General features: G+C 33.8%; 1 protein-coding gene across 1 annotated transcript; it reads left to right on the plus strand.

Moving 5' to 3' along the window:
- Positions 1 to 8,843: 8,843 nt before the first annotated feature.
- On the plus strand, positions 8,844 to 9,779 carry LOC102898021 (olfactory receptor 51B2). The gene has a single exon (XM_006915695.1). The coding sequence runs from the start codon at positions 8,844 to 8,846 to the stop codon at positions 9,777 to 9,779; it is 936 nt and encodes a 311-aa protein (XP_006915757.1).
- The last annotated feature ends 5,658 nt before the right edge of the window (positions 9,780 to 15,437 follow it).

Consider the following 15,437-nt stretch of genomic DNA (forward strand, 5'->3'; position numbering starts at 1 on the left):
TGTTGTTGAATTGTACACTTGAAACTATTGGATTTTGTTGATCAATGTCACTCCAATAAAATTTAATAATAAAAAATAAAATAATTAAAGTGCAGATGAATTTAGTGGATAGATATGAGACATATTTAGAATCTAAAATTAACAATATATGCAGGTATTTTAGAAATGTGTATTAAAGAAAAGTTTGGGATGATATGAAATAATATTAAACTTAGGAATTATTTTAAGAACATTAGTGCCATCAACCCCCAGAAAGATTATTGATTGTGTATTAAATTCATCCATCAGAAGAACTGTGATGCTTTTTGGAAAAATATTTTCAAATTTGAGAATGACTGAAAGTCCAAACAATGAAGTCATGACCTATTAAAATGACCAAAGAAAATATTCTATACTGTAGCACTGAGCTTTTAAAAGAAGACAGTAATATAGTCAATATAGTCATTAAATAGTCATATATTGAAATGATTTTTAGTATGCTTATCTCTTTTCCTGATTATTGATAGCCATAGTAAAAGTTAGATCTATGTCAAGTATGTGCTGAAAGTTTAAGGGTACAGGGCAATAGGAAGCACTGAAGCTGTTGACACTAAAAGCAGCTCATAGAACCTATGGGTCTTTGTGTGCTTATCCAGGGAGAGAGAGTTCTACTGAATGATTTCCACTGGAGTGTGTCCAAGAAAAAATTATGAGCCAGTTATAAATCAATAGTCCAAACAAAAATGCTCAGTACATAAACTGTGATAAGAAACAATGGTTAGAGGTGGAGAATCAGACACAAACACAAATATGAAGACAGAATAAAAAACTAACACCTGGATTTCTCTCTGAGCAAAGAGCAATGATACAGTGAAAAGTAAATATATATATGTATTTTTTACAAGGGCTTAACAAGTTACCATCGGGCTGTGCCATATCCTCACAGATGCCTGGTCACAGATTTCTGAGAAAAAACACATGAAACTAAAAATGTCGATACTTCCTTCCTTCAAATGCACCTGGAGATTCATCGCCCTTGTCAAATTCTAAGATCAAGTCTAACAAATCATCTCTAAGAAAGAAGAAGCTTTGTATCAGTGTATACATGTGCATGTATGTTTGTATGTGTGCATGCAAATTAATGCACACATGTATAACAACAAACAAAAATAATTTTGCGATCATTATTCTCTACTAATAAATTCTAATTGTAAAATTTTTCATTATTCTCATAATAACATTAATGAAGAGAAATTAGTTAAGTTTAGTTTTAAATTGGCATGTCTCGATGTCCTTTAAAATACCCTCTAGCCTGAGTTAGGAGACTCTCTGGGGCCATGATTTATATTTCATATTTTTCAGATAAAGTTACAAGTCAATGACAAATAGAGAATTTAAAGAATTTTGCGAATTTTCAGTGTATTCATCTCAAGATGCCCAGATCTTACAATAAATATATCTCTTCACTGTTTGAGGAAGAATTTACACTTTTTTTTTCAGGAGAATTCCTGAGCTTTAGTGACCAAACCAAATTCTTGAAGGAGAAAACTAGACAAGTTTCCTGGAGGAAGTAAGTTATCTAATCAGGTGATTTAAATAGACTTTTACCTTGTCCTATTGACAGGAAAGAAATGTCAGGACTAAAGAAAAGAAAATATAATAGCTTCAGAAATAAAAATATGAGACACCTCTACTTTGTAGGTACATCCCCTTTGTAGGTAAAAAGATCAGAAGTTGTAGATACTGTCTCTGGCATCTTCTATACAATGATCTACATTGGGAAGACAGAACAATATGAAGAGAAATGGAATTCAATCCTTGCAATGCGTAAAAATTGAGTCTGGGAAAAGTTTTCTATATGGCAATTTACCAAAACTTATTCAGACTGATTTAATTATGAAATCGGATTATTCTTCCACAAATATCACAAGGGGAAAAACGTTCCCTTAAGTAAAATACTCAAGCTATTGATGCTGAACATACACCAAAATCCTAAAATCTGGGTATCCCCCCAAAGTTTCCTGTTTCTCATAATGTGCCCAAGAGACCTGTAATATATATAAGCATCTTAACAGAAAATTCCACCCTAGATATCACCATTTCATTTGCTCACCTTGGTGCAGACAATCTTATGGCTGAGGAAAGACTGACTTTGCAAGTTATGTTTGAAGTATGGAAGCTGTGGAAAATCTATTATTCCTATGGTGGTTTCCAGTTACTGTGATAGTCTAAGAACAAGTCCAACAAATCCTCTCTAAGAAAGAAAAAGCTTTGTATCAGTGTGTGCATGTGCACGTATATGTGTGTGTGTGCATGTGCGTGTGTGTGTGTGTGGCAGCTTTGTATCAGTGTGTGCATGTGCACGTATGTGTGTGTGTGTGCATGAGCTAATACACACACACATATAACGACAATCAAAAGTAATTTGATAGTTAAATTTTAGGGATGAGCTGCCTCTTTTACAGTGTCAAATTTGGTGGAAGAGACCCCAGTCAAATTGGTCAAGATCTTTTCAGTTCAAACTCTGAGAAAGATCCTAGTTACCTGGTGTGGGTCTTTGAGACATATTTTTTCAATTACCTGTAACTTACGTGTGAGAGGAATGAGAGATACGAACTGGAGTGCACCAAAATCTTTGGCATGCGTGTTGGGCACACAGTGGGCTGGGAAATGACATGAGTATTTTTGAGTGTACCTGAAGAGCAACAAGAAAGCTACTCGTTATTGGATGAGCAGGGTTGTTTTCAAGATGGAGGTAGCAGACTGTAGGGAGATGAATATATTGGTGAAGTTGTCCCCAAACTCTAGGATGGAGATTGAGTGCTCTAGTCTAGCTGTCTCATAATTTCTTAAAGGAAATCACTTTTCCAGTTTCATTGAGACATAATTGACATACATTATTGTGTAAGCTTAATACATACTGTATAATGGTTTGACTTACGTATATTGTGAAACAATAACTATAATAAGTTTAATTAGCATCCATTATCTCAAATAGATTAAATTTAAAAAAAAAAGAAAAAAATTCTTCTTGTGATGAGAACTCTCTGGATTTACCGCCTTAATTTACATGTATATCATGTGGTAGTGTTAGCTACAGTTGTCGTGCCCACTACTTATAACTGGGATTTAGTGCCTTTTGACCATCTCCCTGAAAGTGTCCCTCCTCCAACCTCCCTTGTACCTAGTAAACACAAATCTCATCTTTTTATGTGTTTGTTTGTTTGAAATTCCCTATACAAGTGAGATCATACAGTATTCGTCTTTCTCTTTCTGACTTATTTTATTTAGCATAAATGTTCTCAAGGTCCATCAGTGTGGGCAAATGGCAGGATTTCTTTTTTTTTATGGCTGAATAATATGCCATTGTGTGTGTGTGTGTGTGTGTGTGTGTGTGTGTGTGTGTGTGTGTGTGACAACTTCTTTATCCATTTACCTGTAGATGCACACTTAAGTCATTTCCATGTCTTGGTTATTTTAAATAATGCTTCTATAAACATAAGAGTAGAGCTATCTTTTCAAGTTAGTGTTTTCATAGGAAATATTTTTGAAAATAATTCCCAACTGCTCAAATGCCTACCAACAGAAGAACAGTTAAAGAAATTGTGGTATAGTTTTATAATGATTACTATATATCAATGAGAATGAATGAACTAAAACGACAGCAATAATCCCAAACATACTGTTAAACAAAATAGCAAAAGCCTAACTTTTATGGGATTCCACTTATATAAAGAATAAAAACAGGCAAGACTAATCTATGCTGCTACACTTCAGGAAGATAGTTACTCTGGGTGTAGGTAGAATTTAGGAGTGAGTAGGGATAAGCGGTGCTTCTAGCATGCTAGTTATATTCTATTACAAGATCTGGGTGCTGGTTACATGGTGAGTTCAGTTTTGAAATCACTGAACTATAAAAGTGTGGCATATTCCCTTCTCCATATATAAATTTTACTTCAACAAAAATTTTAAATGCAAGGATGGAAAAAAATAAACTAAGCAGAATTAAAAGTCAGCACACATGTACACAGATTAGAAGTCATAATATTGGCATTTGTAAATGGATTCAAAGAGAAAGATTAAATTAGAAAAGCTAATTCAAATTGATAAACTACGTAAAGAAGATATAAGGGACATGATTCTTACTTTCTTATAATATCACTAAAATATATAAGGCTAAACCTCTGAGAAATAAAAAATAATAGAAATGAAAGTTTAGTTTTCAATTAGTTCAGATTATCATATAGCATTATTACATGTATAACAAAGTTTGATTAGAATAAATACCTTCTTTTTAAGCCTTACTAGATAGCATGAATAGAGTTTATACTGTGACATGCAAATAAAGACTAATATATTAAAAATGCAAAAACTTTAATCAGTATCATTTTTTTAAATAAAATAATTTTACTTATGCCAATTTATCTTTTGGATTAAAGAATCTTATTTTTAGAAAGATGGCACAATATTGTAGAAAAATTGTGGCCTTTGACAAAATAGCAGCTTTACTGCTGCCTCCTTCATTTACCATCTTTGTGAGTTGAACTAACCACTTATTATCTGAGGCTTAGTTATCTCATCTAGCAATTAAGAGTAACAAAATGCACTTCATAAGAGTTTTTTGCTGAGGATTTCAGAGATTATTTGATGCTATTGGCATATATACAATATTCGTATACATAGAATATAAAAACATGACAATTTTATAATATTAACATCATTAATATTGACAAAAATTAACATCTGAATATTTTTACAAGTATTACTCAAAAAGTTAGGGGAAAGATTCATCAGAAAGTGGTTTATTATTAAATATGTTATGATTCTGTCATATGATAAAATGTATAGCCAATGGGGATAGTAAAAGTTTTAAATAGACTTTAAAAATGATCACCTTCCAGCTTTCTCCTTCAGTTATTCCTAATATAGCATTCTTCTGCAATATTGAGACCTCCATTACAATAAATTTTCTGTCTTTTCCTTTCTTTATTTACCTTCATATCCTAGTTGGATTCTATGGTTTGGGTCATCAGAGACTCTTGTTAATGTCCTATGTACCTATGATTCATTTCATTGCATTCTAGGCTTTTCACTCTTCCGGAGTGGGGAAAAAAACTAAAAGTACTTTTTTTGAGCTCTTAATATCTGCCATGCCTTGTGCTAAACATCAAGATAAAGAAACTCATTTAATATTTACAACAATTCTTAGGCATTTTATTTAGTACTCACAAGAATTATCCCCACAATGTCTATCATCCTCATTTTACAGATGAAGAAGCTAAGATGCTGAATGTGTAAAGACATACATAACTGTCTAGGAGACATCTCTGCTTGCAGTGACAGAATGCCCTAAACTAAGTGGATTCTCTTCATCCTTTTTTTCAAATCTAGAGTGTAAAACAGTTTTTAGCATGAGTCAATCAATAAACTACTGTTGATTAATGAATAAAGTCATTTTCTTCCTGTGATTCCTATTCTAGTAAATAGAATCACTCTATACTCAGCTAAAGTCAGAAATGAAGATGTCATCATTCACTGCTCTTTCTCTTTAATCTACCATATACAATAGATCGCCACAATCTACTCTTTGTAAATCATAGCATTCTTCTTCCATCCACTTCTATCCAACCTCACTAATAATACATCTACACCAACAGAATTTATCGTGTGGATTATTGTATCCCGTTTTTTCTTACTTGTTCTACCTCTTTTCCAATGTGCTCCTCATATTGTAGCAAATAATGTTTAAAGAATGATTATCTGATCACAAGCATCACCTCCATCTTTTATTTCAAATTCACTGTCATTAGGATAAAGTCAAAACTCCTGATGTGAATTATAAGATCCTATGTGATCTGAACCTGCTACCACAGATTCATTGTGTATTGAGATTTCTCTCATAACTTGTTCTAGATATACTATAATTCTTTAGTATCAGTTTAATATAAAATTATTTTTGTTGGAATTAATAATATTTCCTTTTGTCCCATGACTAGTACACATGTTTTCATTTGGTTGGCTGCTTTTGCGTTTGTTTTTTCTCTGCATTTTTTTAATTTTAATTTTTCCAGCTTTATTGATACAAAATTGACATAAATATTGTGTAAATTTAAGGTATAAGTGATGATTTGATATACTTATATATCGCAAAAGGATTACCACTATAGCTATAACTAACATTTCCACCATGTCACATAATTACCAATTCTTTGTATTATGGTGGGAACATTTAATCTACTCTCTTAGAAACATCCAAGTATATAATATAGTATTATTAATTGAATTCATCATGCTATACATTGTCAGGATTTACTTTTCTTACCACTGAAAGTTTGTACCCTTTGACCAACATCTCCTCATTTCTTCCATACCTCAATCGCTGGGTAACCATCACTCTGCTGTTTTTATAAGTTTGGTTTTTTTCTTTTTCTGTATGAGTAGTATCATACAGTATTTGTCTTTCTCTGTTTGACTTATTTCACTTAGCATAGTGCCCTCAGATTAAATCCATCTTGTAAGAAATACCAGGATTTCCTTCTTTCTCTTGGCTGAATAATATTCCTTTATCTATCTAATCTATCTATCTATCTTTCTATCTATCTATCTATCTATCATCTATCTATCTATCTATCTATCTATCTATCTATCTATCTATCTATCATCTATCTATATATTAATCTATCATCTATGTATTTATCTATCTATCTAAACTATCATCTATCATCTATCTATTATCTATCTATCATCTATGTATTCGTTTATCATCTACCTATGTATGTAGCTAGCTAGGTATCTTTCTCACAGCTTTACCCATTTATCTGTTCTTGGACACTTAGGTTGTTTCCATGTCTTGGCTATTGTGAATAGTGCTGCAGTGAATATGAGAGTGCACATAATCTCTTTGAGATCTTGTTTTTATTTTCTCTGGATAAATACCCAGAAGCGGGATTGCTGGATTATATGGTAGTCCTGTTTTTATTTTTTGAGGAAACCCTACAGTTTTCCATAGTGTCAGCACTAATTTCCATTCTCACTGAGAGTGCACAAAAATTCCTTTTTCTCCATATCCTTGACAACACTTTTATTATTGACAAGACATATCATTCGTCTGTTTGATGATAGCCATTCTAACCAGTATGAAGTCATATCTCATTGTGGTTTGATTTCTCTATATGTTTTTCTCTGCTCTTTCTTATCCAAACTACTGTATTGCTTATTCTTTTCATTTTTCAATTCTAAGCTTAAATAGTACTTCTTCTAGGAGGTTGTCCCAGATCCCAGAGGTATTTTCTATGTGCTCCGCCAGCACACTGACATTTATGCAGAAATAATAGTGCTATGTGAATTTATGGCAAATATTTTCTTCTTAGTTTCCACTAGATTTTTATGTTCTCTTAATGAAAAGGACAAAATGAGCAAAGATCTAGATATAAACAAAGTAATTTGAAAACACAACATGGCTGTGTTGTGTCCTTCATTCACATGGCTGTTCATAGGTCCACTGAGATTTTTGTGATTGAAAACTGATTTTTCCAAGGAAACAGAAAAGACAAAATTGTAATTGGAATTTACAAATTGTAGGACTAACAAAGGCACATATGACTCCTGAGAGTAACTGGTATCTACTTGACCTTAGAGATAGACAATGGACAAACATGCATGGATTTCCTTAAATCCTGATGCTGAGGATCTTGAGGTCACACAACCAAGCCCTGGCATCTTTCTATCAGTGAGGCATTTGAGTTTCCATTTTTCTTAACACATCCTTGGAGGGGGGACTGCATGAGATCATTGGTTGAGTGGCTCAGCTACTCCCAGAAAAAGAAGAAAGAGAAGAGAAATCAAAGAATCTCCCAAGTGTCCAGAGAGGTGAAACCCTGGGGAGGTGATTTCTATATAAATAAAATCTCTCACCTAGCCTCTTCAATATTTTTTAAGATGAAAGCCTCTGGACTAAATTTCAAATAAGAGAGAAACAAGTAACCATACTAGCAACAAGACTGTGGAGTGGGTGAATGTCAGGAACAGAAATATGGCATGACTCCTCTCCTTTCTGATCTTAGATGCAGTCAAGAGAAGAGTATAGAAGGATTTTCCAGAGGCCTGTGTAGTGAGACATATGCCACAGAGGTGGGCAAATTAATAGCACAGGCTCTTCATCTTGACAAATGTGTCAAAACAGATCTGCAATTTCTGATTGGGTACCCATAATGGACTTCAGGAAAAGTGTGAATGCTTTTAGGCTAAAGGTGACATTGTCTGTTCTTGTCTATTTTTTTCCATAAAAGATTTATGACTTTTGTTAGAATTTCATAAAACACTGATATTCAATTTGAAAAGAAAACAAAGTTTTCTAACAAAAAAACAATGTATCTGTGTTGATAGTAAAATATAAAATTAAAGTCAAGTTTAAATATATTTTAAAAATCTAGAATCAAACAAAAAGGCACTGTAGCTATGCAATATCATTATTGATTGGCATATAATTATCTTCATTTTTTACTATTATTGCTTCAAACATTTTCTAGCATATACATAATAGTATGGTCTGATGTTTTAAAAATATTTTAAGTCAGAAAATATTAAGCACTATGCTAATATTATATATAATTTAGAAAAACAACAACAACAACAACACATGGTTCCTATTTTTTAGTACAGCCTGGAAATCTCTACTGTTCTACTGCCCTTCTACAAGAAAATAGTTGCAAATCATACATATAACTATTATTCATCAAGTACAGAGATTGTGATTGAGGCTCCTGTAATATATTTTCGTGAGGAGATAGATAGGGTATACTGAAAAATCTGGGTTCCCAGGTTAAAAGTTTTCTAGAAATCTGTTCTTCACCTGTGGACATACTATGTGGCCCAATGTTAGTGCTGCCTCCTTTTTGCTGACTGGCTTCCCAGGCCTGGAGACAGTTCATCACTGGATCTCCATCCCCTTCTTTGCGGTCTATGTCTCTGTGCTTCTTGGCAACGGCACCCTCCTCTACCTCATCAAGGATGACCACAGTCTCCATGAACCTATGTACTACTTCCTTGCCATGCTGGCAGGCACAGATCTGATGGTGACCTTGACCACGATGCCAACTGTAATGGGTGTCTTATGGGTGAATCATCGAGAGATGAGCCACGGAGCCTGTTTCCTGCAGGCTTACTTCATTCATTCCCTTTCTATTGTGGAATCAGGTGTCTTGCTTGCCATGGCATATGACCGTTTTATTGCCATCCGCACACCTCTGAGGTACAACTCCATTCTTACCAAATCTCGCGTGATGAAGGTAGGACTGGGGATACTGCTGAGGGGCTTTTTATCCCTTCTGCCCCCAATTCTGCCACTCGTTTGGTTCCCATATTGTCATTCCCATGTTCTTTCCCATGCCTTTTGTCTCCACCAAGATGTCATGAAACTTGCCTGTGCTGATATTACATTTAATCGTATTTATCCAGTTTTTCTGGTCACTGTGACTTTTTTCCTAGATGCTCTGATTATTCTCTTCTCTTATGTTTTAATTATTAAGACAGTTATGGGCATTGCCTCTGCCAAGGAGCAAGCTAAGGCCTTCAATACCTGTGTCTCCCACATCAGCTGTGTCCTAGTCTTTTATATCACCGTGATTGGCCTGACTTTCATCCACAGGTTTGGGAAACATGCACCACATGTGGTCCACATTACCATGAGCTATGTGTACTTCCTCTTCCCTCCATTCATGAACCCCATTATCTACAGCATCAAGAGCAAGCAGATTCAGCTAAGCATTGTTCACCTGTTTTCTGTGCACAATAGGGCTTGAGCCTTTATTTCAAAATCTTGAGAGCTCCGGGAACCTGGACTTTTTGCATAAGTGAAAGAGATGTGAGTTTTATACCTAATCTTTCTTTTATAACAGTTAGATAGGCTTAAATTATTACATAAATCTACAAGATAAGTCAAGCAGGTATGCAACGAATATAAAGATGTATATTCATATATACATATATAGATGTATATATATTGAAATAAATATGCATATTTATGTATATATAGATATATGTATACTCATATATTCATATGTTCATACATATATTCAGATGGATACAGAGATAGCTATATTGATATATATGTATATATTTATATATGTATATGTATATACAGAGAGAGAGAGAGATTCTAGGAAAGTGGAAAGAATATGGACATAAAGGATATAGACAAATACTCTAATAAGCACAGAAGATAGGACATTTCAGATTCCATATCAATAAGAAGTGCAAGTAATATTTCAGAAAAGGTGAAGTTAAATGTCCATCTTGGGTCAACCACAGCCTATGTAAGGAAAGACTGAAGCTCCATTCTGTGGCTATGCAAAGCTGAACTAGTGCATGTGGATTGAGAACTAATGAGCTCATATACTATATCTCAAAACTACTATATTTTAAAGTGGAATTTGTTTTTCAAGTGATAAAAGTGTTATTTAGAAAGCTTTACATTAGAATCTCCGAATTCATAAATTTTCCTTTGGTTCATTTCATGAATTGATTTATCTGTTATTCTCTCTAAATGTTAAACAGAAACACTCGTGATGTATCTGGTAGATGAAATATTGTCTGATATTGTCTGATCGTGTATTCAATTTATTTTTTATCGCTATAAAGCATAATTACAAATTTTCTGTGGCCTCTTGCAAGTCTCACATTAGACTTGTCTGATCATATTTTTTGGGGGCTAATTTTCATTCTTTTCTAATTGATTTGTAGGAGTTCATTATATGTTATTACTAATGTTTAATTTATATTATAAATTTATTTATTTATTTATTCATTAATTTAATTTTATTATTAGTTTCAAGTATGCGGTACTTTGGTTAGAAGAGGGTAAAAAATTTAAATCAGTCTCATGGACCTGTTTTCATAGCAGTAACAGCAAATTTAATCAATTATTTGGCATATTTTTTAAAGCACTAGTATGGAACAGGCACTTTGCTATGTAAAAATAATATAATTAGATAATATAGTTAGCAGCAGTTTGTCTTTCTATATACATAATTTAAAAGTTGATATATAAATAATTTTATTAAATATTTTATCTATTGACATATTGAGGCCATACTGACAATCTGTTTCCAGATGTATTTATATTTTTTGTTATATGTTTGCATAATTTATTTTCACATATGATAATAGATTCATTCAGAAGAGGGTAAGAAATTTATTTATATTTATTTATTTATTTATTTATTCAATTTTATTATTAGTTTCAAGTATGCAGTACATTGGTTAGAAGAGGGTAAGGAATTTAAATCAGTCCTCATGGGCCTGTTTTCATAGAAGTAACAGCAATATTTAATCATTTATTTGGCTTATTTTTTTAAAGCACTAGTATGGAACAGGCACTTTGCTATGTAAAAATAATATTATTAGATAATATAGTTAGCAGCAAACAGACACAAACCTTTCTTCTTGGAATGTTTAAACAATTAGAGTCAAAAATCAAATAAATTCAAATTTGAAATAAATCTTGTGATTAATAAAACAAGAAAAAATGGCTATGAGACTGCAAGTCTCAAAAGAGACCACATTCTGTCTTGAGGTAAGGGTAAGTTTCCCAGAGAAAGTCTTCCATCAGCTGAAATCTGAAAAAGGATTGGAAATAAACTGATGAAATAGGAATAATGATATTCTAAAAAAAAATTATAGTATATGTGGAGGTCTCCAGCGGGATGAATTATAGAACCACTAGATAGATAGTATGGCTACTTGCAAAGGATGATTACTTGAGAAGCTGAAGATAGCAGAGGTGGCCAGACCACAAACACCCTGTTAGCCATAGTAAGGGTTTGAGTACCTACCCAAAGAGTTTTGGAAAGCTCTTGAAGAAAGTAACACAATTTCATTCAAGTTTTTCAATCATCATTTCAGTATTATGTATAAAATGGATTTGAGGGAGCAGGAGATAAACAGAAGAAATAATGGGAGGGTATTGGAGAAGTTTGAGAAAGAGATAATAATAGCTCAATTTAAGAAAGTGGAGATAGAAGGTAATGGATAGATATGAGACACATTAAGATCTAAATTTAATAAGATACACGGTTTCTTAGAAAAGCAGAGGAAAGAAAGGGAGGAAGCAAAGATAATCCTAAATTCATGTTTTATGCTATTTAAAGAATGGTAGTACTTAGGGGGATTGTTTTATAAACTATATAAATGTCTAACCAATATACTGTATTCTTGAAACTAATAAAATAAAATCCAAAAAATTTATTTAAATCATTGTCAAAAAAAAAGAATGGTAGTATTAATGGAAAGCAATTGTTGGTTATGTATTAAGTTTATAGATAAGAGTAGCAAAATTTTTTTTTAATTCTGGGACTTTCAGAATGAGTCTAAGTGATGAAACTATGATTTAATAAAATGACTGAAAGAAATATTCCAGGGTGTAGGACTGAGCTTTTTAAAACAAAATATTAGTGTATTACTTACTCATTTCCTGAAATCGTGTTTATTATGTAGTTCATTTTGCCTGATGTTAAGAGTCATAGTAAATGCAAGGCATGTGTCAGAGAATGTTAAAAGTTTAGAAGTGCATGGTAATAGAAACAAACTGAACCTGATGATGCCTAAAAGAGCTCATAAAACAAATGCGTCTTGGGGTTCCTATCCAGGAAGAAAGCAGGATAGATCAAGGTTCTTCTTGGAGTGGAGACAGTTCTAAATCAGCAGTCTAAAATATACTGCCAGATATGAGATGACATAAAAATTATATGATGCAATGGGTTAAGACAGAGGATTTGGTACAAATGTAAAAAGGAAGATGGGATGGAGCACTAAAACCTGGATTACTTTCTCAGTAAATAACAATAACATATTGAGAAATGAAGTTCTTTTATAATGGCTTATTTAAATTGCTATTGGTTCAGGACATATCTTCACAGATGCCCAATCATAAATCTTTGAAAATAAACATTTAGAACTGAAAAAAAATCTATACTATCTTCTCTTGGGTGGACTTGTTAAATAAGTTAACCTTTTCAATTATAAAAACAAAATTTAAAAAATCACCTCTACGATCTAAGAGACTTTACGCCGCTATGCTCTTGTGCTTTTGTATGTTTGCACACACATATGAAACAATGATAAATCTTTCAAAGTCTTATTTTATAATTTCTGATCTCAAAATATTCTTTTTATAACTTAGACAATAAATTTAACGAAGTGAAGTGAATATACTGAATTATTTTTATTGAAATGTGTATCTTATGGTTTATATATTAAATATATTTATCTCATGTAAAATTTTCCATCTTAACCATTTTAAGTGTACAATTTCATAAAGCTAATTACATTCACCATGTTGTGCAACCATTAACACTATTTCCAGAACATTTTCACTATCTCAAACAAAAACTCTGTATCCATTAATCCATAATTCCCCATTCTACCCTCCTCCCAGCCTCTGGTAACCTCTATCTATTTTCTGTCTCTATAAATTTGCCTATTCTACATATTTCATGTAAATAGAATCACACGATATTTATTGTTTTATGACAGGGATCTTTGACTTAGCATAATGTTTTCAAGATTTATCCATGTCATAGCCTATATCAGAACTTCATTCTTTACTTGGCTGAATAATATTTTATTTTATGTATCACCAGCCAATGACTGTTGGTGCCAATTCAATGCCAACAGATATACCCATATTGGAATGTGGAGAAGAAAGAAACTTTATTCACAGCTCAATTATGAGATAGCACAGCTATGGAACAGCATGACTATGAGACAGCTCAATAGTATTACAACTCAATTATCAGACAGCAAAGCTGTGGAACAGCACAAATGTGAGGCGGCCTTCAGGCAAGGTGGCCCTTGGGTGGGGCCTCTTGGTGGCTAGATATCTCTACCCTGCTCTGGTCAGGTCCGCTCTGTTCTGCCCGTTCTGTTCTGCCTGCTCTGCTCTTGTCTGGTTGGCTGAGATGTCTTTGGTGTTTCAGGTCCAGCTGGGGAAACACAGTCCTCAATCTTTGGCCGAAAGGGAAAGTACACTCTCTGAGCTAGAGGTGTGCTGACTTATATAGAGAGAATTCCCCTTCCCTGGTTTCTGATTGATTCATTCTCACGCAAATCCTCAGTTTTACTAGTCCAAAAAGCACTGCTCTGATTGGTCAGAGTAGAGCTTCTCTGATTGGTCAGTAAAAATGCTAATGGTATATTGCTGTACAACTCTAATAAAGATGGGGAAAGTCTCAGTCCTACTGGTTGAAATTTGATTCCAGGAACTCCTTTACTGGGTTGGCTCAAATGGCAGAAACACAGTGTAGGCAGGCAGTTTAGTGTGAGAAGCAGGCAATTTAGTGTAGGTTTCTCCCTGAAGCATGGCTAAATGGAGGCCCATCAATAACTTGACAATGAAATATATTGAACAAATTAGAAAAACAATAATCAAAACAATTAGCAATTCAGACCTTAAAATATCTCAGAGCCCAGTTGGGAGCCAAGTGAAAATGTAAGAAAATTTCAATTCTAACCAACCATCAACACTAGAAGCAAAACTGGAATGCCCCTTAAGGGATCTGGCAAGAATAAAGAGTTCGGTTATTTCTAAATCTACCTGAGAAGGTGTATTCATCCAGATACAGCAAGAGGTACTGGCTATGGCACAAACTCCTCCTTGGGCTGTGAGCACATGATTAAGTGTGACTCTGTTGTTAAAGACTACTTGTGCTAAGGAGTCAAAAGATGTTAGCTGGGCTCGGATGACTGGCGATTGAGTGAGAGATTCGATTGACAGCTCTAGTTAGGTTTCACATCATTATATCTAATTGGGCAGTATCAAGTCCACTCCATGAAAATATAATTCATTTGCTAACAAACCTGTTGGCAAGCCACATCCCACAGAAAGGCCACAAGCGTTATCTTCATAAACAGGAATCCTCATCAGGTTACTCATCTACTATTGATAAGTCTCTCTCTTTACTCTGATGAGAACTTGGAGGGGTGGCTGTTATCATTTTGAGGATAGTAAAAGAGGATGTCAAGTGACCCAAAAGACATTGCCTAGTCAGCTATCTAGATAATGAAATGCCCAAGGATGATTTTCATATGCACAGGCAAAAATATAACCTCTGAGGGCACAAAGAGTGGCTGTAAGAGTTTGTTGACTTATGAATTCATTAACAGAAAGAGAGGTGAGAACATTTTCCAACTATGGCTCTGTCTGGTTTGAACATCCCTCTAGAAGTATGTTTTTCTCATATGTTTGGCCATTTTGGGATGAACATTTAGGTTCGTGACAGTGTGTGCTGTTTCCACTCACAGGGGCCTTACAAAGGGGAATTCCACAGCAGTCAGGGTCGAAATAGTTACAATCAGATTTAAGGCATTTAAGATATAGGTAGCAATGTGATAAGGGGTGGCTAGTGACTAACTTAACTGTGGGAGATGGTTAGGTCCCACCTGGGGAGAGTGTGACTGATGTT

This window comes from Pteropus alecto, unplaced genomic scaffold, assembly GCF_000325575.1.
Source record: "Pteropus alecto unplaced genomic scaffold, ASM32557v1 scaffold395, whole genome shotgun sequence".
NCBI classification, from domain to species: domain Eukaryota; kingdom Metazoa; phylum Chordata; class Mammalia; order Chiroptera; family Pteropodidae; genus Pteropus; species Pteropus alecto.

Bases quoted from the DNA above. Each gene is read 5' to 3' on its own strand.
- LOC102898021 (XM_006915695.1), top strand. From the start codon at position 8,844: ATGTGGCCCAATGTTAGTGCTGCCTCCTTTTTGCTGACTGGCTTCCCA.